The sequence below is a fragment of the Triturus cristatus genome, chromosome 10, assembly GCF_964204655.1.
Source record: "Triturus cristatus chromosome 10, aTriCri1.1, whole genome shotgun sequence".
Lineage (NCBI taxonomy): Eukaryota > Metazoa > Chordata > Amphibia > Caudata > Salamandridae > Triturus > Triturus cristatus.
Genome location: NC_140593.1, coordinates 334049430 through 334073197, shown reverse-complemented (window position 1 = coordinate 334073197; position 23768 = coordinate 334049430). Strand labels below are relative to the sequence as shown.

The following is a 23768-nucleotide window of genomic DNA, read 5'->3' as shown; positions in this document are numbered from 1 at the left end:
TCAGGTAATGGGATCGGCTCTTTCCTAGGGGATTCTTGGCTTTACACTCATATACATGCTAGTTACACACATGTACACTTAGGTAGGGTTTGTGTCGTAGGAGTACACTTGATTATCATCATGTACCTATATTGTCATGTTTGGTAGTGGCCAGAAACTATTCGCTTCTTGGTGGGGTTAGGGGGCTTATGGTGGCACTGTGAGGTAGCTGGTCTAAAGTCTAACATATCCTTTAGGGGTGTCTGGAATCGGTCTCGCCACCAATCCCTTAGTTTATGTTGTCTAAACGCACAGTTCCTATGTATTTTTAGGAACTACACGACACTTCAAATATGCGAGTTCAGCATTTATGTGGTACAAAACAAAACTCTTGTTTGATAAATTAGACTAAATGTCTTCTCCATGTGTACTAAGAATCTAGCCCACATATCAAATTACTTTCATATTTCACTAAACTAATTCACCATTTAATCCTTATGGGTTCCGGAGAAGCATGCTACACGCCGAAAAAAACACTTTAAACACCCCATAAGGGGTTACAATCGCTATATAAATGCAAACCTTTTTTCCTCTTCCACCTCTCAGCTATCCTTCTGAATCCAAATAACTGACTAACATATCCGCCACTCAAATTACTTTCATATTTCACTATACAACCTCAACACTAATCCTTTATGGGTTCCGGAGTAGCATGCTACTCGCCGAAAAAGCGCTTCAACGCCTCGTCTGGGGTAGTACACACTATATAAATGCAATTACAATACAATGTAATTACAATACATATACATGATCCTTAACTTGCCTCTCAGTTTACTAATAGCATTGCCATCAGGGCAGGGGCACAAGTGTTTCTCAGTTCATGTTTACACACCCACTTTTAATAAATATATTACTAAGGCATGATGTGGTAGCACACTGTCATTTACAGACAATACATTTCCAAGAAATGGGCAAAAACTAACAATAATAACAGAAGCTTGAAGGGCCAAAGAGGTAGACTTTCTTATTAAATTACTTTCAGGTACAAAGAGGAAAATGAAATTGGCAGATTGAATTCAATTATTTGTACGTTAAACAATGAGTCATACAATGTGTTTGGAGTAAGGTTGAGAGGCACAGGCATTACTGTGGCCTGGCTGAGTGGAGCTACGTAAGGTTAATGCTCAGCTAAAAAGTTTAACTTGAACCTGAACTGTGCCTGAAGATCACATAAGACTGCAAGCATCAGATGGCCGCATGCCCAAAAGGAATATGCTACTTACCAGTATGCATCTGTTCTTGGCATGTAGAGCTGCAGAGTTGTACACTTAGCATAGGTCGCCATCTGGTGTTGGGCCCGGATGTTTGCAGTTTGTTTTTCTTCTTGGACAGTCTTTGGAAGTCACGAGTTTGGTGACTCCTCCTTCGGTCCGTACTGCGCATGGGCTTCGGCTCCATCCTCAGATTGTTTTTCGCCAACAGGGAAATGATGGAGCGTAGTAATAACAGTGAGAAACCCATGTGTTGTATCTAAATAAGATGTACTGGAACGGATACAGGTAGCCGGGGAGGCGGGTGGGCGTGTACAACTCTGCAGCTCTACATGCCAAGAACAGATGCATACTGGTAAGTAGCATATTCCGTTCGAGGCATATGAGCTGCAGATTGTACACTTAGCATAGATTATATAGCAGTACCCAACCTTAGCGGCGACCACCGGTATCCGTTGCAGCTGTTTGAAAAAGTGTCTTTAGTACAGCCTGGCCCACCCTAGCTTGCTGCTTGGAATGCACATCTACACAGTAGTGTTTTGTGAAGGTGTGCGGTGTAGACCATGTGGCTGCCTTGCAGATGTCATCTAAGGGTATATTCCCTAGAAAAGCCATAGAAGCCCCTAACTTTCTTGTAGAGTGGGCTTTAGGGGGAACAGATAATGTTCTCTTTGCCTTTTGATAGCAAATTTGTATGCATTTTACAATCCACCTAGCTATCCCTGATTTTGAAATGGGGTTGCCTTTATGTGGTGGAGAGAAGGAAACGAACAATTGTTTAGTCTTCCTGAAGGGTTGCGTTCTTTGTATGTAGTATAGTAACGCCCTTTTTACATCAAGTGTGTGTAAGGCCCTTTCTGCAACAGATTGGGGTTGCGAGAAGAAGACAGGTAATTCCACTGATTGATTGAGGTGGAAGGGGGAAATGACTTTGGGCAGAAACTTCGGATTTGTGCGAAGTATGACCTTGCTGTGATGCATTTGTATGTAGGGTTCCTGTATGGTGAACGCTTGTATTTCACCAACCCTTCTAAGGGAAGTGATAGCTACAAGGAAAGCTGTTTTCCAGGTGAGAAACTGTAGCTCACATTTGTGCATTGGTTCGAAGGGCGGACCCATTAGTCGTGTAAGAACTAAATTTAGATTCCATACAGGGGAAGGTGGTGCCCTGGGAGGAATTACTCGTTTAAGGCCTTCCATGAAGGCTTTAATAGCGGGCACTCTGAAGAGTGATAAATGCTGCCTGTTTTGTAGATAAGCAGCGATCGCTGCTAGGTGTAGGCGTATGGATGAATATGCCAGGTTACACCTGTGAAGATGGAGCAGATAGCATATGATGTGCTGTATGGATGCATCTAGAGGGTTGATTGTATTGTTGCGGCAGTAAATTACAAATCTTTTCCACTTTGCGGCATAGCATGCTCTAGTGGTAGGACGTCTGGCTTCCATGATGATGTTCATACAATCAGGGGGAAGGTTAAGGTATCCGAATTCTAGGATTTCAGGAGCCAGATCGCCAGGTTGAGCTGAGCTGGGTCCGGATGCCTGATTTCTCCATGGTTCTGGGTTAGGAGGCATGGGGATAGATGCAGTTTTTGATGTGGTACCACTGACAGTTGTAGTAGCGTGGTGTACCACGGCTGCCTGGCCCACGTCGGAGCTACCAGAATGAGTGTGAGGGAGTGCTGTTGTAGCTTCCTGACCACTAATGGAATTAGTGGGAGAGGTGGAAAGGCGTATGCAAATCTGCCTGACCAGTTCATCCATATCGCATTGCCCTTGGACAATGGGTGTGGGTATCTGGCGGCGAAGCTTGGGCATTTTTTGTTTTCGTGGGTGGCGAAGAGGTCTATCTGAGGATGCCCCCACTGTTGGAAGAATGGGTGAAGGACTTGTGGATGCAGTTCCCATTCGTGTATTTGTTGCGTTTGTCTGCTGAGCAGATCTGCCATGGTGTTTTGTACGCCTGGAACGTGCTGTGCCAGGAGAAAGATGTTTTGAGGAATTGCCCATCTCCATATGCTCTGGGCTAAGCGGGAGAGCTGGAGAGAGTGTGTCCCCCCTGTTTTTGGATATAATACATTGCAGTCATATTGTCTGTGCGAATGAGGACTGCTTTGCCCGAAATCTGTTTTTGGAAAGATTTTAGGGCTAGAAAGATCGCCAAGAGCTCCAGATGGTTGATGTGGAGCGATTTTTGCTGTGGCGTCCATAGACCTTGCATGGTGAGGTGTAGAAGGTGCGCTCCCCAGCCGGAGAGCGATGCGTCCGCTGTTAGAGTCAGTTGAGGAACCGGGTCCAGGAACGGCCGCCCTTTGGAAAGGTTTGTGGTGTTCCACCACTGCAGAGAGTGATGTGTGCGGCCGTCCACCAACACCAGATCCGTCAGCTGACCCTGGGCCTGGTTCCACTGTTGTGCTAGGCACTCTTGAAGTGGACGCATGTGGAGTCTTGCATGGGGCACTATGAAAATGCAAGACGCCATCATTCCTATGAGCTTCATAAACACTCTTGCTGGAAGAGAGTGCTGAGGAAGGAATGTTTTGCGTAAGGCTTGAATGCTTGTGATTCTGGCTGAGTTTGGATAGGCAATACCCTTGGAGGTGTCTATAGTGGCCCCGAGGTATTGCTTTGTGTGAGATGGTATGAGGTGGGACTTTTGGTAGTTCACCGTGAAGCCTAGCTGGTGGAGCAGTTGGATGGTGCTGTTTGTATGCTGCACACATTGGTTGTAGGACGCGGCTTTTATCAGCCAGTCGTCTAGGTAAGGGAAGACGTGAATATGTTGACGTCTGAGGTGTGCTGCTACTACTGCTAGGCATTTGGTAAACACCCGTGGTGCGGTGGTGACCCCGAAGGGGAGAACCATGAATTGGTAATGTTGCCCGTCCACCACGAACCTGAGGTATTTCCTGTGAGAGGGGTGTATTGGAATGTGAAAGTATGCGTCTTTCAGATCCAAGGTTGTGAGAAAGTCTCCCTGGCAGAGGAGTGGGAGGACTTGTTGTAGAGTGACCATGTGAAAATGGTCTGAGTGTATGTAGGCATTTAGAGGCCGGAGGTCCAGAATGGGTCTGAGGGTCTCGTCTCTCTTTGGTATTAAGAAATATAGAGAGTAGACCCCTAGATTTCGTTGGTTGACGGGGACCTGCTCTATAGCATGTTTTTGCAGGAGTGAAAGTACCTCTTGTTTGAGCAGTGTGGAATGTTCTTGAGACATTGGACGGTGCCTTGGTGGGATATTGGGTGGGGTAGATGTTAGCTCTAGACAGTACCCTGACCGAATGATTTGGGTCACCCATTTGTCCGATGTTATGGACTCCCATACGTGGATAAAGTTTTGTAGTCTGCCCCCGACCGGAGTGGAATGGTCTGGGGGGAGCGGAAGGGAGTCATTGTGCGGGGGGGGTGGCAGAACGGGTGTTGTTGGTTTTGCCCCTGCCCTTATTGTTGTTACCCCTGTAACCACCTCTCTGATTGCCCTTTGAAAAGGTATTTTGAGGAGGGGACTTGTAGGAGGTAGAGGCGTTATCGGTGGAGGAGCCTCTACCTGTGCCACGAAAGGACGAGCGTCGAAAGGAACGTTTGGAGGCTTGTGTTTGGAGTGCCCCCATAGACTTTGCTGTGTCTGTGTCTTTCTTCATCTTTTCGAGCGCTTCGTCTACCTTTGGCCCAAAGAGTGTTTCCTGGTCAAAGGGGTGATTGAGTATGGATGCCTGGACTTCAGGTTTGAACCCTGAGATCCTGAGCCAGGCGTGGCGGCGAAGCAGGACACTGGTATTTATGGCCCTAGAAGCAGTGTCTGCTGCATCGAGGGCACACTTAATGGAGGTGTTTGTGATTAGTTTACCCTCCTGTATAAGGTCATGAGCCTTGTGCTTGTATTTTTCTGGAAGGTGCTGCATAAGAGCCTCTAGTTCGTCATAGTGTGCTCTATCATATCGCGCAAGCAGTGCTTGTGTGTTTGCAATGCGCCACATGTTTGCAGCTTGGGAGGCGGTGCGTTTACCAGACGCGTCCAGAAGTTTAGATTCTTTGTCTGGCGGTGGGGCATCTCCTGAGGATTGGGAGTTAGCCCGCTTTCTAGCTGTGGAGACAACTAGGGAATCTAGGGGAGCAGGGCCCTTGATGTAAGCAGGGTCTGTGGGTGCCGCCTTGTACTTCTTCTCTATTCTAGGGTTCAGTACTCTGGCTCTGACAGGGTCTTTGAACACCTCTGTAGCGTGCTTGGTGACACCCTTAAGCATGGGTAAAATGGAAGTAGATTTGTCTTGTATATCAAATGTATCCAGTAGGAAGTCTTCTTCTACTGGTTCACTGTGCATGTCCACCCCATGGTAGTGTGCTGCTCTCTGCACTAAATGGTGAAACCCTAAGGAGTCCTCTGGAGGAGACGGCCTTGATGGGTATAGGTCGTCCTGAGGTACATTGGGTATATCAGGGTTATTGTAATCCTCCCATGGATCTGGGGTCCCTGGTGGAGTGGGATCCATTGGGGCGTCCGCCGGGTAATTGTCCGGATCCCCATCATCCGGATCTGGGGATGGGGCCGGATCGTAGTGAGGTAAAGGTGGCGGAGACCTGTGAGGTGGAGGCGGTGGAGGAGGTGGAGTGGGTAGGGGAGGCGGTGGTGGGGAGGGTACTCTGAGGGGAGAAGTAGCAGAGTCCTTCCTTTTGGGTGGAGGAGGAGGAGCCGGAGCATCAAGGCGTCTTTTCTTGGTAGTTAAAGTCAAAAGCCCAGTGTTTGGATCTTTGGACAAAGTCTTTTGTAAAGGGTCTGGTGTAAACAGAGCCAACGGTGTCGAGTCGTCTGTCGGCACCGGTGATTTCGGAACCGGGGGTTTCGATAGTCTGTGTGCGCCATGCTTTTTTGAGGTCTCCGGGTGTTTCGGCGTCGAAGGATGTTTCGGCGCCGGAGCGTCGGTGCCGACAGATTTGTGTTTGTGTTTGGTCGGCACCGAGTGTCCAGGCTTCGGCACCGGTGGTTTCGGAGTCGAGCTGGATTTTGCAGTCTTCGGTGCCGGATGCTGTTTTTCGGCACCGGGTGTCGGCTGGCTCGATCCCGAGCTGCCATGAGACTTTGGGTGCTTCGACACCGGGCCCGAAGGTGGGGTGATCGAAGTTTTGGTTTTGGTTTTGCCCAGGCCGGCAGGCGAGGGAGTAACCTGAGTCTCTTTGGTTTTCGGCGCGGGGGTGGGAGGGGGCATAGTACTCACGGCCCGCTGCGCTGGTGTATGTCCTCCACGTCGGAGTCGTCGGCCTCGGAAGCGCTGACGACGTCTTCCTCCTGCTCGGTGTGTGTTTGCCCCGAAGCTTCGGCGTCGTCTCCGAAGAGGTCCGGTGGAGCTGCCGAGGATGAGTGCGCCATGGTGCGTCGAGCTCTTCGATCTCGGATGGTCTTCTTCGATCGAAAAGACTTGCAGGCGGGGCAGTCTCTAGCCTCGTGTTCCGGAGAGAGGCAAAGGTTACACACCTGATGGAGGTCGGTGTGGGGAAATTTAGACCCACATTTTGGGCACTTTTTGAACGGAGTCCTTTCCATCGGCCGGGACCGGAGTCGCGGAGGGCCCGAAGGCCGGTGTCGAAGGAACTCGAAGAATCGAGGATTTTCCGTCGAGGCTGGAACCGTAGAAGTTCGAAGCCGGAGCACGAAGTATCACATCCGAGCCCGATGGCGGAAAAAAACAATCTGAGGATGGAGCCGAAGCCCATGCGCAGTACGGACCGAAGGAGGAGTCACCAAACTCGTGACTTCCAAAGACTGTCCAAGAAGAAAAACAAACTGCAAACATCCGGGCCCAACACCAGATGGCGACTTATGCTAAGTGTACAATCTGCAGCTCATATGCCTCGAACATAACATTTCCGGACAAAAAGCATTAACAGCACAAGCAAGATTACCAATCAGCAATGAAGCACATGAAATTATGGGATTTGTATAGGCTAAAGTGCTGTGCAAAATCGGGCTTCGAAAAATCACAAAAATATGACTGGACCTGGAGGTCTAGCAACTTGAATAATCTACTTGACCTAACTGTAATGTACTTGACCAATAAACTGGTCTCAAATTGTGTGATCCTAGGCAAATATTTTATTTTAAAGAGCCGCCGTTTTCTTTATTATCACAAGAGCACCTTCAATTCTGTTTTAGCATTTCTGCTGTACAAAAAACACTCTTTAGTTTAATAGACTAAGGGGCAGATTTATCAAGGGTTTGCATTACGTTAGCACCACGCAGCGTGATGCAAACCCAAAAAGGCAATGTATCAAGCTGGTTGGCATTTGCACATCGTGAAGTGTTCCGATTTGATTTCACCCTATTAAAATCTTGTTTTTCATCAGAGAGTTACAAAAATTGTGCTTTTATACCTAGTTCAGTTATTAGATATTTAAATGTGCGTTAGAAAAAAACAATTGACATCCTACAGCCTTTTATTTCACACTCTTTGTACAGCACAATTTTTAGACAGTTTACAGTACAGAATTCTCTCCTTTTGTTTCTCTGACTCCAACGTTAATTGAACAAAGACAAACTGACTTCTGACCTCTGTCTCTGAACTCAGAGCAAATGTGTCAAGATAAAAACAAGATTTAAAGGCATCTTTCCTGCTCATTCACTTTGTGAGGGAACAGAACACCTGTTCTTTGTCAGCTCCCCAGAAAGGGCCAGTAGGCCCTACTAAAAAACACTGACAAAGCGAATAGGTGAAACCTATTGGCATCGCCAATGCTCATTTCCTTTCTATGAGGAAAGCTGCCTTTTGGAGAATTGTCACATGGACTTTTTCCAAAGCGCTTGTGAAAAGAAGGGAGCAGACGTGCAGGTCTCAGTATTGTGGAATGTTAAACCTGGAATGAATAGGAACACAACACAGTGTACAACAAAGGAAGTTTCTCAAACAGCATAGAGACAAAGTCTCTCACTAAAAAGTAAGACCTTCCTGGTTGATGGTTAATTTTGTTTTTAATCAAAATACAACGCCAAAGCTGTCTTAGCTACTAGGGCCCAACGGCAGCCTTTCAGGAGCCAAGTCAGTTAAATGAGAAATTATGCCTGATGAATCAGAGTTTTTTCCCACTAACACAACACAAATCTGGATACTGAGGATTCCCAACTGGATGCACAGGAATCACAAATTTAGTTTCTGAAAACTAAATCTACTAAGCACAAGCTAGGGCCTTGAAAAAGTATTTACTTACAGATTAAATGTTCTTCATCCTTCTCACTGTGCATATTTAAAATAAGGGTATCAATAACAAAAACTAATTTGTAAGTTTAAAAAATACGACCTTGTGATGTTATGAGACAGTGTGGCTCATGCAGTAAACAAATAGGGATTTCTTAAACAACAAATTATAATTGACTCACTTTGGTTACAGTGATGATACATGGTACGTTCTCCACATTGAGTTGTATACAATCAAAGGGATCATCAGAGAGTTCAATCTCCTTGGAACCTTCTTCATCTTCTAGAACTCTTACCTTGGGAATCCTATTGGCATAGAAGAACGTTAAGAACATTCTCAGAACATTTGGCACGATTACAAAGGAGAGGTATTATTGGTACAGTACTCCTACATTTCCCTCTAGCACACCACACAGAAGACTCTTGGGATGTTGCATAACATGAGAAGAGCAAGCGGGGAAAATGTAAGGCTAGGTACATGTGCATCCCACATAAATATAACAGTTTGCTTCCATACATTAACTTCCAATCACTATGTTTGTACCAAGATACATAAATAAAATACAATTGGTCTGGTAGGCGGGTTATCTTCAGGAAGCAGGTGTGAGAAAGTGCCATCTTTCTTGCATGGTATGCCCCCACTTTTTGCTGAATTGCTGAATGTACTTTGACTGAGTGTGCCCTGGACTCCTGCCAATCAGGTGCCCAGGGCCTATGTTCCTTCCCTAAACAAAAACCTCCAAATTGGCAAACCCTGGCCACAAGTCAGCCCCTGGCAAATGGTACCCTAGGAACCCAGGTCCTTGTGACCAGGGAAGGCCTCTAAGGGCTGCAGCACTCATTGTGCCACCCTTAGAGGCTCTGTACCCTAACACGCACACACTGCCCTTGCAGGCTGAATGTCTGGGTACAAGACAAAACAAAGTCGACATGGCACACATCCGTGTGCCATGCCCACCACCTACACTGCCCTGGCATACATCAGCCACCCCTCTAGCTGGGTGCCCTATGCCAGTGGTGTGGGCACAGGAGCACGAGTCCTGTGCCCCTACAGTACCCAGGCCCATTCCTGGGCACTGTAAGTGCAGTGCTGCCATTTAAGAGTACATGGTGCTGAGAGCTCGTCAAACATGAACTCCACAGCACCATAATGGCAACATTGAAGACTGAGAAGTTTGGTATCAAACTTCCCAGCACATTAAACCCACACTGATGCCAGTGTGGGATTTAATGTACCAAGCACCACAGAGGGCATCTTAGAGATGACCCCTGAAACCTAACCTACAATCCCCATCTGGACTGAGAGGCTGCCTAGGCTGCCACACAGCAGACCCCTGGGTAGGAGAGCCCCTGCTCTCCTGGGCCTGCAACAATGCACATCCTGGGCGAGGTGCTAGGTCTTCTCACCCAGGATGGACAGGGGGAAGCTTCAAAGGCATGCCGCCTCTGTGAGCTTCCCCAGGCCACTTGCAACCCCCTCTCTGGCGGGAAGCCTGGCCGGAAACCCCAAATAAGGACAGGGGTGTGCCAGCCTGCCAACCCCACCCCTCAGCGTGGGGGAGGCGAGGTGAAGCACATCTCTGGGCACTCGCCATCTTGAAGATGGGAGGCTCTACCCAATCAGGACTAGGCTACTGCCCCCCTCTCACAGGAGAGTGGCAGAATAGGGTGTGTACCCACCCCAGGACAGGGACCCATTGGTCCCTGCCCTTTACCTACCTGTAACACCCCTAAATCTAGTATTTAGGGGCACCCTGAACCTTCCTTCCCCAGATTCCAGATTCCGAATTACAGAGAAGAGCAAGAAGAAAGAAGACCTGCCCTGCAGCTGCTAAGAAGAGGAAGACACCAACTGCTTTGGCCCCAGCCCTACCGGCCTGTCGACCCTTGAACCTGCTCCAACCCGGCATCTCTTGTGGCCAGCAACCTCACAAACCCCGGAGGACCTGGCTACCTTTTGGCTCTAAGCACCTGGGACTCCCATGAGTAGAGGCTCTACTCAAAATCTGCTTCTAATCCCTGGCATCAGCCGGAACCCTTCACACTCTGCACCCGCCAAGTCTGGCCTGTGCAGGAGTGAACAAATACCACGAGGACGACCCCACGGCGACTGTGACCCAGAGTCCGGCATCCAAGGACTTCTCTCGACGCTCCTGACAATGCCTGCAGCCTCAGAACCAGGTACCCCCCCCAACCGCGATAAACAGATGGTAAGATTTCCAGACACCAAAAGGCACCCGGCGCCCTGCTGCCCCCTGTGCCCAACTCCTGGGTACCTACCTATCCTCCAACTACCCAACTTACCTCTCAAAGTGGTGGTGGCACCTGAAGAATCTTTGTCCCCGAGCTTGCAGTCTTTTTCTAAACCGGAGCTTTGCCATTGAAATCAATTGAGCGCCCGAAGGCTCAAAAGCACCCTGCACCCAGCCGCCCGAGTGGCCCTGGCAGTGTAACCTTTGCACCTATCTACTTCCCCATTTGCCCTGAGCAAGCGACCAGGAGCCCAGCTCCCATAGACGCGTGGCCTGCTAGTCAGCATCCACCAACCAATGCCCCTCTGCGTCCCATAGGATAACATTGGGCCTAACTCTCTCTGCACCCGGCTGCCCCTATGCCGCTGAGGGTGTAAGAACTGTACCTACCTGACCCTGGGAGACCCCTGAGTCTATGCCCAGAACCTTAACTCTGCCAGTCGAGTACTTACCTTAAAGCCGATAACTCAATTTTCTCCATAGGGTAACATTGACTGGTTTCTTCTGAAATGTCTTCTAAGTGTGGAGTTTTCAAAACGTAAAATATTCACCAAAAATCAGCCGAGTAACGAAAATGAAAATACTCACCTGCTATTAGGTCAGCTCCCAGTGCTGGATCTTGGTGCCCAGCACTGACTCTGAAAACTATTCACAACTGTACTTACAAGTAACCCAATTTTCTTCCATAGGAAATCATTGACTGTTTTTCTGTGAAATGTATTCAAAGTGTCGATTTCTGCAAACTTTAAATATTCTTTAAAAATCGTACAAACTCTGAAAACGTAATTACTTACCTGTTTTGGTTAAAGGTCCCAGTACTGAGTCTAGGCACCCAGTACTGGATTACAAAAGTAACGAGAACATAATATACCTGCAACTTGAATTTTCTTCCATTTCTATGAAATATTTTCTAAGTGTCAACTTTTAAAATAGCAAAATATTATCTAAAAATCATAACAGTAACCAAGTCGACTTTTATCACTTGTTCCTAAGAACTGACCCAGGACTGAATCTAGGATCCAGTCCTGGAATTACAAAAGTAATCCTGAAAGTAATCCATTGCAAATAACTTGAAACTTCCATTGAACTCAATGCATTATTGTGTTTAAAATTGTGTTGCCTATTGCAACAACCTGTAACTTTCCACAAAAGCCAATTGCATATAGCAAAAGTATTTATCTAAAGCATCTCATTCCGAGAAAGTATATTTTGATACCTATTGTTGGTTCTAAAATAAAACAAGCATATATTTTTTTATATATAAACCATTGGCCTAGAGTTCAGTTATTGAGTGTGTGAGACCATTTGCTGACTGAGTGTGTGCAACAAATGCTTTACACTGTCCTCTGATACTGCCTTACTGCTCGACCAAGCTACCACTTTAAGAGAGTAAGGTTATATCTAACTTTAGCCTCTGCCAAACCTCTGGGGACTGTGGACTCTGTACACCCTGTACCTATTTGGGAACAGTATATACAGAGCCACTTTCTCACAGCAGGGGAGACAGGGCGGGGCATGTAGGGTTGGTGGTTACATGTTCTAAGTAAGAGTCCATTTGGTGAATAACTCATCTGTAGGTCCCATTACCACCATACCCAGATTCATCAGAATATGTAAAACGCCTGGACATTTAGTAAGAATGGAATATTGGGAACTTAATGACTGGTCAAATATGGCTTACAAATTTGAGGCTCTGATCTGTAGCTAACACTTGTTTTATAGTGTGTACAGAGCATTTGGTGTGGTGTAAAACTTCCTTTTCAAATCACATGCAGCAAACTGGAATGCTGGAAGACCGTTACTCTGTTTTGGCCCTCCCTGCATTTGTGTGTGAGTCCTTTATAGAGGACTAGTTCCACTAGCAGCATAACACTTCAAGACAGACTTATCAGTGGTCACTAAGCAATGTACAATTGGTGATTAACAGCTATTACAAATACCTGGCCCTAAACCTTGACCATAAGGTAAGCTGTGGACCCATGTTCAATACCAAGTGGGGATCTGAGGGGTAATCACAAGCATGGAAGAAACTCAATCCTAGCTTACAGAAAGGCTTATTTGCCTAAAGTATTTCCAACAGTGACCTGTGATGCAGATATATGCTTTCCTGCATTTAAGGGCAACCTTAATGCAATTGAAACATCAGCCTGTAGGAAAGTACTTTGCTGGGCCCAAAGATTATAGCACTAATTGAGGTTGCGAAACAGCAAATGTCACTTATGTCTGCCTAGAACTGCTCCTTGGTTGGGTGTCTGGAAGGCAGAACTGTGTGGAATGTGCGGTTCCAGATACCATGCTATCACTTGACAAGATAGAACACAGGCATTCACATGCGTGTACTGAAGTTAATAAAGTGCAGGAGCTTCATTTCATCCTGGAAATGATGAAGCTCAGTGAGGTATTCAACAAACAACTGTTACCAGGGGGCATATGTATCATCATCTCCATTTGCGATTCTCAAATAGCGATTTTTTGAGAATCGCTATTTGAGAATTGCAAAACGGGACGTATTAAAAAAATAAAAAATAAAAAAATAAATAAATAATCGCACAAATTTTGCGATTTCTTAAAATTCCTTAATTGCGATTAGCAAATTGCGAAATCGCAATTAAGGAATACCTTCCCATTCATTCCTACGGGCCAGGAGGCCCATAGCAATGAATGGGAAGTCCTTCTCAATTTGCGAATCGCTATTTGCTAATCGCAAATTGAGAATATTTTCAAAGGTGCAAGGGTGTCATGATGACACCCTGATGCACCCCTGAAATCAGCATGTGTGCACATATGGCGCACATGCATGCCCTAAGGGCATGTATGTGCACCACATGGCACTTTGAAATAGGCAAAAAAGTGCATATTTCAAAGAAATCGCACCTTACCACCAACTTGAAGTTGGTGGTAATTTGCGATTTCTTAAGGAGAAATCGCACAACTTGGGTGCGTGTTACATTGCATTTAAGAAATCGCTATTTGCGATTTCTTAAATGCTTATGCAAACTTAAGAAATCGCAAATTTAGCGATTCCTTAAGATGCGAGGCTGAAATGCCTCATACATCTCCTTTTGCGATTTTGTATTCGCAAACGCTTTTTTTTGCGATTCGCAGCGTTTGCGAATACAAAATCCTTTGATACATATGCTCCCAAGTCACTAATTTAAATCGATGGTAGGTTTTAGTAGCATGTTATCCTTATTTGGCACTTTTACAGAGTCAAAGTACCAACTATTTGAATGCTTAAAGCATCAGTATACTTACAACCAGCCATACCAAAAGTTGTGTTTACTACCCGAAGTCAGGTGTGCATACATGTTCCAAACTCGAATACTGGCCTTCTTGTAGATCACCAGCAGTTAGGCAGGTGTGAATAAGAGCGAAAGGAACTGACAGCTTTGCAGGAAAACAGGAACTATATCATTTTGTAGTACCACATTCCAAAGGACCATATGGTTGAGCTAATTACACTACTCTGGGATATTGGAGCTGTGAAATATATGGAGAATTAGCATTTAAACATTGTCTACACTTGAGTCTCATCAAGACTGGATTTAAGTGGCCAAATATCTGTCAATTCAGTGTGCATGCAGGTGGTCTGTTGGCAGCAGTTGTTTTTACTCCAATTGGTGTGCTGGGGTAATGAAACTGTGACTGAATACAAAATAGAATTTTACATTCCATATTTTGTTAAATATTAATACTGTATGTTCAATGAATTGAACTGGTAGAGTAATGTAATTGTACTTTAATATGAAATGGAACTTTATTACATTACCAATTTTTAAATAATGAAGTATTTATTCTTAAATGTATTTACACATTTATATGGTTCTGTAAAAATGTTGACAAACATTAAAATACTTTAAGATAAAAGAAACTACGTAGAATACAACATAAAAAACAAAAGACCTTCCGAGTTTGAAGGAGGATTTTGAAAGAATGCACTGAAAAAGATTTACAAGTTTACATTGAAATGAGATCAAAATATAGGTTTTATATCTCCGGAGAGATTTCTAATTGTAATTGCATTTATATAGCGCTTCCTACCCTTGATGAGGGGTCCAAGCGCTTTTCAGGAAGTAGCACGCTACTCCGGAACCCAAAGAGGATTAGTGGTGAAATAGTATAGGGAGATTTGAAATTAATTTGAGCGGCAGACATAGGATTTTGTTATATGGATAGAAAAAAATATAGTGAAGGGATAGAAGAGTGAATGGTTTACATTTATATAGCGCTTGCTATGATGTGTTGAAGCGCTTTCCGACAGGTAGCACGCTACTCCGGAACCCAAACAGAATTAGTGGTGAATTAGTATAGAGAAATGTTAAATTAATTTGAGCGGTGGAAATGAGAGTCTGTTCGCTGAACTGAAAAGGATAGTGACGGGAATAGAAGAGTGAAGGGTCTAGAAAGTGTTCTTTTTGGAGATCATAGCAGTAGGAGGATGTTTGGGATGAGTAAAGGGAAGGTGGAGGGTGGAAGAGTCTGAGGGAAGGGTTTAGAAAGGCTTGTTTGGGAGATCTGAATAGCAAAAGAGGTTTGAGAAGATGCAAGGAGGGGTGGAGGAGGGAATAGTCTAGAAAGGGTTATTTTAGGGATCATAATAGTAGAATGAGGTTTAGGATGAGCCAGAGAGTAGAGGTAGAGGATATATTGAGAGAGGTATAGGGTGCAATATAGGGTAGTGCATTGGAGATGCTGAATTAGATGTAAAGTAATAAATATAAAGATACATAAGTACACAAAGGTACATATGTATAAGGAAGGTACTATATGTAGATTTAAGTTGTTTTTAATAAACCCAGACTTTCAAGCGTTGCTGTACTTCAAGCCAATGTATTTGTTTTTATTATATGTTTTTTGTAATTCAATAGTGAAGCAATTATAGATAAATAGTTATGATAAAAGTTATATATTTTCAAACACAACTATATACATGTGTATGCAAAGGACTACACATCTGTAGGTACACTCACTGAGTCCTAATAAATGTTCCCATTCACAGGGACACGCAGCACACCTATGTTTGAGCATGGTGGGTTTGTGGGGAAGAACCAACTCTTGAGTAGGCTTCTTAAGATAAGGTAGTTATCGGTGGACCTTATGTTAGGGGGTAAAGAGTTCCATAGTTCGGCTGCTTGAACAAAGAAGGATGTCCTGCTGAAGTTTTTTTTTTGTACGGTGGGATTTTGAGGTAAGGAGCCAATCTGGAGCAGAGGTTCCGTTGTTGAATGTATTTTGTGATTTTATTTCTGATGAAGAGTGGTCCTGTTCCATGTACCGCTTTGTGGATGCTACAAAGCAGCATGAATGTGGGTCTTCAGGCAACCGTTAACCAATGTAGGGCCTTCAAAGCAGAGGAGATGAGTGCTTGTGGCTTTATATGCAAGAGTGGTCTGGCAGAAAGTTTCTAACTTCGTTGTAGTCTTTTCATAGGTGTTAAAGATGATCCGTGGTAGAGGCTATTGGCGTAATTGAGTTTAGACAGAACAAAAGAGATAGTAGCCTGGACCTTGAATAGAAATATCATGTGAGGGAAGATGCGTTGCAGAGTTTTTATAATAATAAAGCTTGATCTTGCTAGTTTGTTCACTGAGGCATTCATTGATAGCTAGGAGTCCATGGTAATTCCGAAGTTTCTTACTTTGTTAGATACTTTAGGTGGTTTTCTCAGATTATCATGTCAGGCGGCGAGAGGGTTATAATTTTTCCAATTGCCACATGTGAGTATTTCCGCTTTGGAAGCATTCAATTTGAGATGGCTCCATGTCATCCACTGATCAACGGCTCTGAGGCAACTGAAAATTTGTGAGTTTCCAATGACTTTGGGACTTTCCAGTTAAAGAAGTATTTGTGTGTCATCAGCATAGTTATAGCATGTTGGTTCAAACTGATTGATCAGTGCCGGTAATGATTTCATGTAGATGTTGAAAAGCATGAGTGAGATAATTGAGCCTTGAGGGACCCCCGTCTTTGTTAAGTACAGATTGGACGAAAAAGGGGGCGTATGGATGACATTTGTTTGGTTTTGAAGGTAGGGTGTGATCCAGTTGCGAGCAGTCTCCTCTATGCCGGCTTCGTAGAGTCTTTGTAATAGAGGGTCATGGTCAACTATGTCAAAGACAGCTGAGAGGTCCAAGAAAAGTGATGCAGCAACCCCGTTCAGGTCAACTGTGTTCTTGAGGTCATTCCAGATGCAAAGAGGGCAGATTCGGTGTTTCTTCCTGGACAGAATCCTGTTTGGAAGTCTGAAAGTATGGAATTATCTTCGAAGAATTGTGACATCTGGGCAAATGCTGCGCTATCAGTTTGCCCAGGAAAGGTCCATTTGTAATCGGTCTATAGTTGTCGGGGTTAAGCAGGTCCAAGTTTGTTTTCTTTAATCATGGCCATTTGTATGACTTTTTTTTTAGATCTTCTGGGAATATTCCTGTAGTTAAGGAATTGTTGATGATTCTTCTTACTGGTATGGCAGTAGAGGTAGGAAGAAGAATGTTCTTGAAGGTTTGTGGTGGATGTGGGTCAGAAGGTCTGCCAGCAGGCCTGCTTGCTTCGATCAGGTCCATAAATTCATTGTGTGATCTTTGTTAGAAGGAATGTAGAGGCTGGGTTAGCCTACGATTGGAGGGGTTTTCTTGGAAAAGGGTTGGTGCTGGTGTTTTTTTGTGTTTTAAATAGGAGTCCCACAAGTCTGTATTGGTTGTGTACCGATTTGCCAGTTTGTCTGTGAATTCTGGAGTAATGGGATGAGCTCCTTCTATGAAATTTGGTTTACAAACTTCGGTGAGAATTTTATAGAATTCTTTATTTGCACATTTGGCATTTTGAATTCTGTCAGAATAGTATTTCTTCTGAGCATTTTTGATTGCCGACTTGTATAATATGTTAGGTTTCTGTAGGCGATGTTTGTCTTGATTGGTGTTTGTTCTGAGCCAGGTAGGTTGCAGCTTTCAAATTTGCTGTTTTATCTCTTTTAGCTCTGTATTTCTCCAAGATACCAGTTTTCCTATGTTTTGTTGTATTGTTCTTGGTGGAATTAGGATATCAAACGATTCCGGAAGCCACTCAGTTTTTGAACGGAATATATTGAATCTAGATCTGTACTTGATGTTAGATGAGTTTCTAAGTATTCAAAATTTAGTTTGTTCCATGGCCAATAGGTGGATGCATGAAAGGTGGTTTTAGGTGTGTTGTTTTGTGTACTTTTATGTTGGTAAGCAAGCAAATGGTGGTCTGGCCACGTGACTGGACTATACGCTTGAAAGGTAACAATTTCTGGATTTGCAAAAATGACATCTAGGATGTGTCCAGCCATGTATGTGCGTTTGTGGACGATCTGATTTACGTTCAGTGCTTCAGTGATGGTTTTTAGAGGGGGCATACTGGGTTTGTCACACCAAATGCTTAGGTCACCAAAAATGCATAGGTTGTAGTGTAATTGTAGCAGGTTTGAAAGTGTGGCTAGAAGTGTGTCAGTGAATGTTGCATTGCTATGTGGAGGTCTGTAAAGTAGTAGGAAGTTACAAGAGGAAGATGGTGTAGGGTTGAGTCTAAAGAGTGCCTCACAACCTTGTATGGAGAAGTTACCCATTTTAGTGACATTTAAGTGACATTTATGATTTGTTTGAATACAACAGCTAGGCCACCTCTTTTGCATATACAGTTTTGTGTGATAGTTTGATAGCCGATGGCTTCATGCTAAACCAGAGCCATGTCATCTCCCAACTATGATTCAGTTATGAAGAGTAAGTCAGTTGTGTGTCAGTGAGAAGGTCGTAGATGTGATGCTTGTTTTTTGAGAGCGATTGAGCATTTAATAGTAGGCAGTTTAGAGAATGTGTTTTGATGATTGTGTGACTTTGTTTTGTATAAGAGTGAACAGGGTTTTGTGGACTTGTAGCAGGTGTGTCCTTAGTGCTGGTATTAGCTGTATGAGGATAGCTGTAGTGTGGCTGTTCTGTATCATATTCCAAGTCTAGCAGGCCAAGAAGGTATTTTGATGGGTCCACGTGTGTAGGTAGTGAAGATGAATGCTGAGAGTGAGTTGGTGAGCTGTGTTGTTTTCGTAGAGTAGCCTTGTTGTGCAGTAGACATGCAGATGCCAAGTTGTGAAGAGTGGCATGTTGTTAATGTTGTTTGCGTCTGTTTAGGGTGGAATGTGTATAAGTTAGGGCTGGTGGTGCAGCATGTAGGTCATGTTGTAAGGTTCTGAACTGTTCAATGGATGAGAGGTGGTTAAAAGAGACCTACTGTGTTGTGGTATATGTGTTAAGTGTGGGGGAAGAGAGAAAGCTTGGCAGTGGAGTTGGTTTATGTTTCTAGTTTGCGACAGAAAGTATTATGAAGTAGTGTGTGTGTATGAGATTTTGTTGTGCTGGTGTGTGTATGTTATGTTTTGTTTTTGAGGAGTAGTGAGGAGGTGATTATGTATTTGTTTTCTGAGAAGTATTTGTATGTAAAGTATTGTTGATGAGTAGAAACTGCAACGCAAAGGGGGTGGTGATGTGTTTTGGAAAATAGTGTATGTGGTGTGAAAGGGGATGAACAAGAGCTAAGGCTGTTAGATTTGATTGCTAAAAGAGGCAATATGTGTGGCGAGGCGGAGTGTAAGGGTTGTATGGTTGTGTTTTTTTGGTAAAAAGAAGAGGAAGGTGTTGGTGGATGAAAAGATGAAATGCTGAGAATAGGTTTTCTGGTGAAAGAAAGGGCTCTGTTAGAAGGAGTAATTAGAGCAGGGAGTGTGTGTCTTGATGGGGTATAGTTACGTATGGTGTGGATTTGGGTTGTGTTGGTGATGAGTGGATTGGTTAGTGGTATAGCATAGAGTGGTGTTTTGTGAGTGAGTGAAGGTGCAAATGTGTTGTAGTTTGGGTAGAAGGTGTACAATTGTTGTTTGAGGGGTTTTGCAGTGGGTGTTGAGACACTGAAATGTTTGTGGGGTTTGCAGTAAATGTGTGGAGTGCATTTGCTGTGAGTGTGCTAGTATGTTTGTGGTTATGGATGGGATGAGGTGAGTACTAGTGAATGGAAAAAAGGGAAGCTTCTCTGGCCCTAGCTCGACTAGCTCTGGTCAGGCCCAAACAGGCAACTGCCCTTGTCCCCTCCACCCTTAGCCTCGACACACAGGCCGAGACGCCCTGAGCCCAACATACTTTTGTTCAAAATGTAGAAGTATGTGCATCTGGACGCACTTCAACGTAGTTTTTAAAATTGTTGGAAAAGAAAATAGTTTTAAGCTTTAATAAAACCTTCTGAGCTCAAGTTTATAGGTTACCAATGTTAAAATGAGAGAAAGAGCGAGAGTACACAACCATATGCCCTGGAGGGGTATGCATTTAAATGCACTGAAGGACTAGACGTTTACAGTGGACAGGCAATGGAAACCACAAGCTATATGCCCATGTTGCTCAAGCCAACGTCAAATAAACCTTGAAAAGTGTGCAGTGAAGTGGCTGCTGAGAGGTTGACCATTTCAAATCCGCATGTGATCGATGAGGTTTCACCCTGAACTCCTTTTCTTCCTGAAGAAGGGCAACTGAATGGCTGCAATGCATTGGATTTGATGCATTGAGTTTTCCAATAATTTTAAACGAAAGGATGTTGTGAAGAAACGATATAGTGGATCAAAAACAGCTTTGCCAAATATGCAGCGGCAGCTGGGAGAGAACGGTGGCGGGGACCGGCGGGTAGAAAATAGAAAAAGAAATAAAAAAGAAAGCTTACCTCCTCCTGGCGTTGGCAGCCGCTGCCTCTCTCCGCCACCTCTCCTCCTAAGCAGCAGGATGCACCCGGGCTTCCAGTCAATCACAACGCTGCAATGCAGCGTTGTGATTGGTCTGAGTGCCGTGGTTCGGTGCTCAGGCAGAGACAGGGAGCCTGGGCATGTTCCCCACCAGGCGGTGTAATGCAGCCTGGTGGGGAAGAAGTAAAGTGCGCAGGACTGTTTGGCTGGGCCAAGATGGCTGACAAACAGTCATGCCCACTAAAGTGTGCTCACCATTCCGCCCTGCTCTGGCCAGACACGCCCGCCCCGCACTTAGGAACATGAAAAATAACATGACAATAACGTCCCGTTATTATCATTTTATGTTTCCTCTGCACTGCTCTGAAAGCAGTGGGGCAACGCTCTTCCGCCTTAGCAGAGGAGCCGCCCCTTCAAATACGTTCAATGAACTTAACATTTACAGAAGGAAATTACTTGTAATGAAGGAAACAAATATCTATGATCATGGGAGAATTTGTGTTAAGCAAGGATTATTATTTCAGATTTTTCCCAGCCGTGGGCGCTGCAACTCTGGCTACCAGCTTGAATTCTATTATAATTACTTCAGGAAAATGGTAGAGAGGAAGCAATAGATGGCCAAGCAAAGGTACGATATTGCATACAAGGTCAAGTGTCATGATTAAATTAAGGGTGATGTGGTACGTGTAAGACTACCTGTGAGAATGGAATAAGGCAAGTTTAAATTTTCCAAACCTTTAAAAATTGTAGAAGTGTAACTACAGGCAGTGCTATCACGCAGAATGGCAGATGCTGGAGTATAAAGAGCACTGCCAAATGTCTGGATGGGGAGAAGCATTTTTATATGGAAAGGGAGGGGAATGTTGCTGTTAGGTATTCATATCATGACTCTGATATTGCATCTAATACTCTTAAGTATAGTACGTCTAGGGTTGACACTAACCTAGGGGTCAGATCAACCGCCAGACAAAATGATGCAGTCAGCCAAGAGTCCAACTCTGCACATTCGAACATTGAAGAGGGTTCCATAGTAGAGAGAGTCAAATCATCACTGAGATCAAGAACCACCTCATGGAGGATTCTTGAAGGCTAATTTTTCTGTAAGATGTGTTACACTGAATAGATGCTATTAGATGCATTTACATTTTTATGTTTGTATTCTCGAATCCCCTGTCCCTCACTTCCCGTCAGTCTCAGATGGTGCGTTCCATGGAACGTGGCATGGGGAGTAGGGAGGGGGAATAGGAGGGGTATTAAATTAAGTACTTGATGGGCTCTCCTGTCAGCATATATGAAAAAGAACATTTTTTTTTACCTGACTCATGTTGTAACAGTCTCTCGAAGGAGAGTAGTATCATGGAGAACCTTAAGCGAATGCCAAAAAATCCAAAAGTTTTTTCCCCTAGAAGGGGTACCCTAATCATGCAGCACTATTATTTGTGATCCAGCTTTGAATGGATTGGTGCATCGAAAAAAAACATTCAAAAGACCACTTCAACTAAGTGAAAATGCGTCTAACATAGAACGGGTGTCCCCTTTATTCTCCATGAAATGAGGTCCACTTCACAATGACTTTGCAAGTGAATATATATATATATATATATATATATATATATATATATATATTACCTACTGGCGGTCGCCAGTAGGTAGTTATAGTTAGGACCCTGTTTCCATAGGAAAACCGCAACATTCTATTTGGAATAACTTTGGCGCCGGTCGACGAATCCTCGCGAAATTTTCAAAATAGGTGGGGCGCTACGCTCCGCTCCTACCCTGAAAGTCTCGGGGAGATTCGTCAAGCGGGGGCTGAGAAAAAAGGGGGGTCCCAAAACGCGTTTTTCCCATGCATTTTTCCATAGGACCTCTAGACACAGCTACAGCCCGAACGGCTGAACAGAGTTACTTGAAATTTGGCAGAGAGGTAGTCTACAGGTCAAGGAAGTGCCTTTTGTAGGTCTGGTGTAAATCTGTTCAGTAGTTCCTGAGAAAATAGCATTTAAATCAATATATATATCTGTGGCAGCTTACGGTGCGCTTACCGTGCGCTTACGGTAAGCTTACCGTACGCGTACGGTGACGTGCGCGAGCGCGATTCTCATTGGCTGTTAGATCTTAGTAAACATTCGAATCGGTCGAAACCAGGAAGCGGCGGCCGCCATTTTCTCTCTCGCACTCTAAGGGGGGAAGAAAAACAAAGGGTAAAAACATATAAAGAGGCAGGTTTGACAACTCCCAAACACCTAGCCTTGATTATGGTGTTCCTAAAGAACCCCCAAGGGCAAAAATTTAATTTATATTTTTTTCGAAAAAACGCCGATTACGCTTACCGTACGCGTACGGTAAAAATTAATTATAAAAAAAACATTATCCACACTTTCCCACCCCCGTGTGCAAAAGGTGCCCGTAGTGCACCTTTTGTGCATGGCATATATAAAAAAAGAACTTTTAATTGATTACCATCCATAACGAAGCGCATAATATGTCCTCCGTGAGCGGACGGTGCGCGAAGCGCATCGTGCGTACATTGCCCATCCAGCGTAACGTGGGCACGCGGTGCGCGTAGCGCACCGCGTGCCCACCGTGCGTGCACGGCACTAACTGCGTAAAGTGGGAGCGCGATGCGCGAAGCGTTCCGCGTGCTCACTGTGCGCGCAGCGCACCGTGCGCGCACGGAACGAACTGCGTTAAGTGGGCGCGCACGCCACGAACGGCGTAAAGTAACTTAGCATTTAAAAAACCGTACAAATTCACTGAAAAAACCATAGGTTTCACACACGTTATAGTTAGGAATTAGCATTTAAAAAACCTTGCAAATTCACTGAAAAAACCATAGGTTTCACACATGCTATAGTTAGCTGGAGATTTTACTCATAAAAAACCAATGAAATTCCCCCGTTATAGTTAGTGCAGGCAACTATAACTCACGCGACCGCAATCCTCTGCTGATGACATATGTGTCGTTATGAAAAAAAAATATTTGTAATATATGTATAGCTAAAATTTAATGGAAGAAGACATGGGCAAATAAGTGTCTAAATACAGTATTAGCATCAGCAGAGGATTGCGGTCGCGTGAGTTATAGTTGCCTGCACTAACTATAACGGGGGAATTTCATTGGTTTTTTATGAGTAAAATCTCCAGCTAACTATAGCATGTGTGAAACCTATGGTTTTTTCACTGAATATATATATATATATATATATATATATATATATATATATACACACACACACACACACACACACACACACACACACATACAAACTGTAGGAAGCTGGCTTTTTATATAGTATACTAGAAAGAGGTATACTGTGCAAAGAGTCCAGGTAGACAGGGGCTT

The 23768-nt window shown here is 44.3% G+C and overlaps 1 protein-coding gene across 1 annotated transcript in view; it reads right to left on the bottom strand.

Annotated features, from left to right (window-relative positions):
* The window catches only part of EXOSC7 (exosome component 7), a 101215-nt gene that overhangs the window by 26098 nt on the left and 51349 nt on the right, over window positions 1-23768 (bottom strand). Inside the window, exon 6 of the mRNA XM_085630086.1 lies at window positions 8620-8743. Within this exon, the coding sequence (XP_085486212.1) occupies window positions 8620-8743 (124 nt within the window). The remainder of the gene's footprint in view (window positions 1-8619; window positions 8744-23768) is intronic.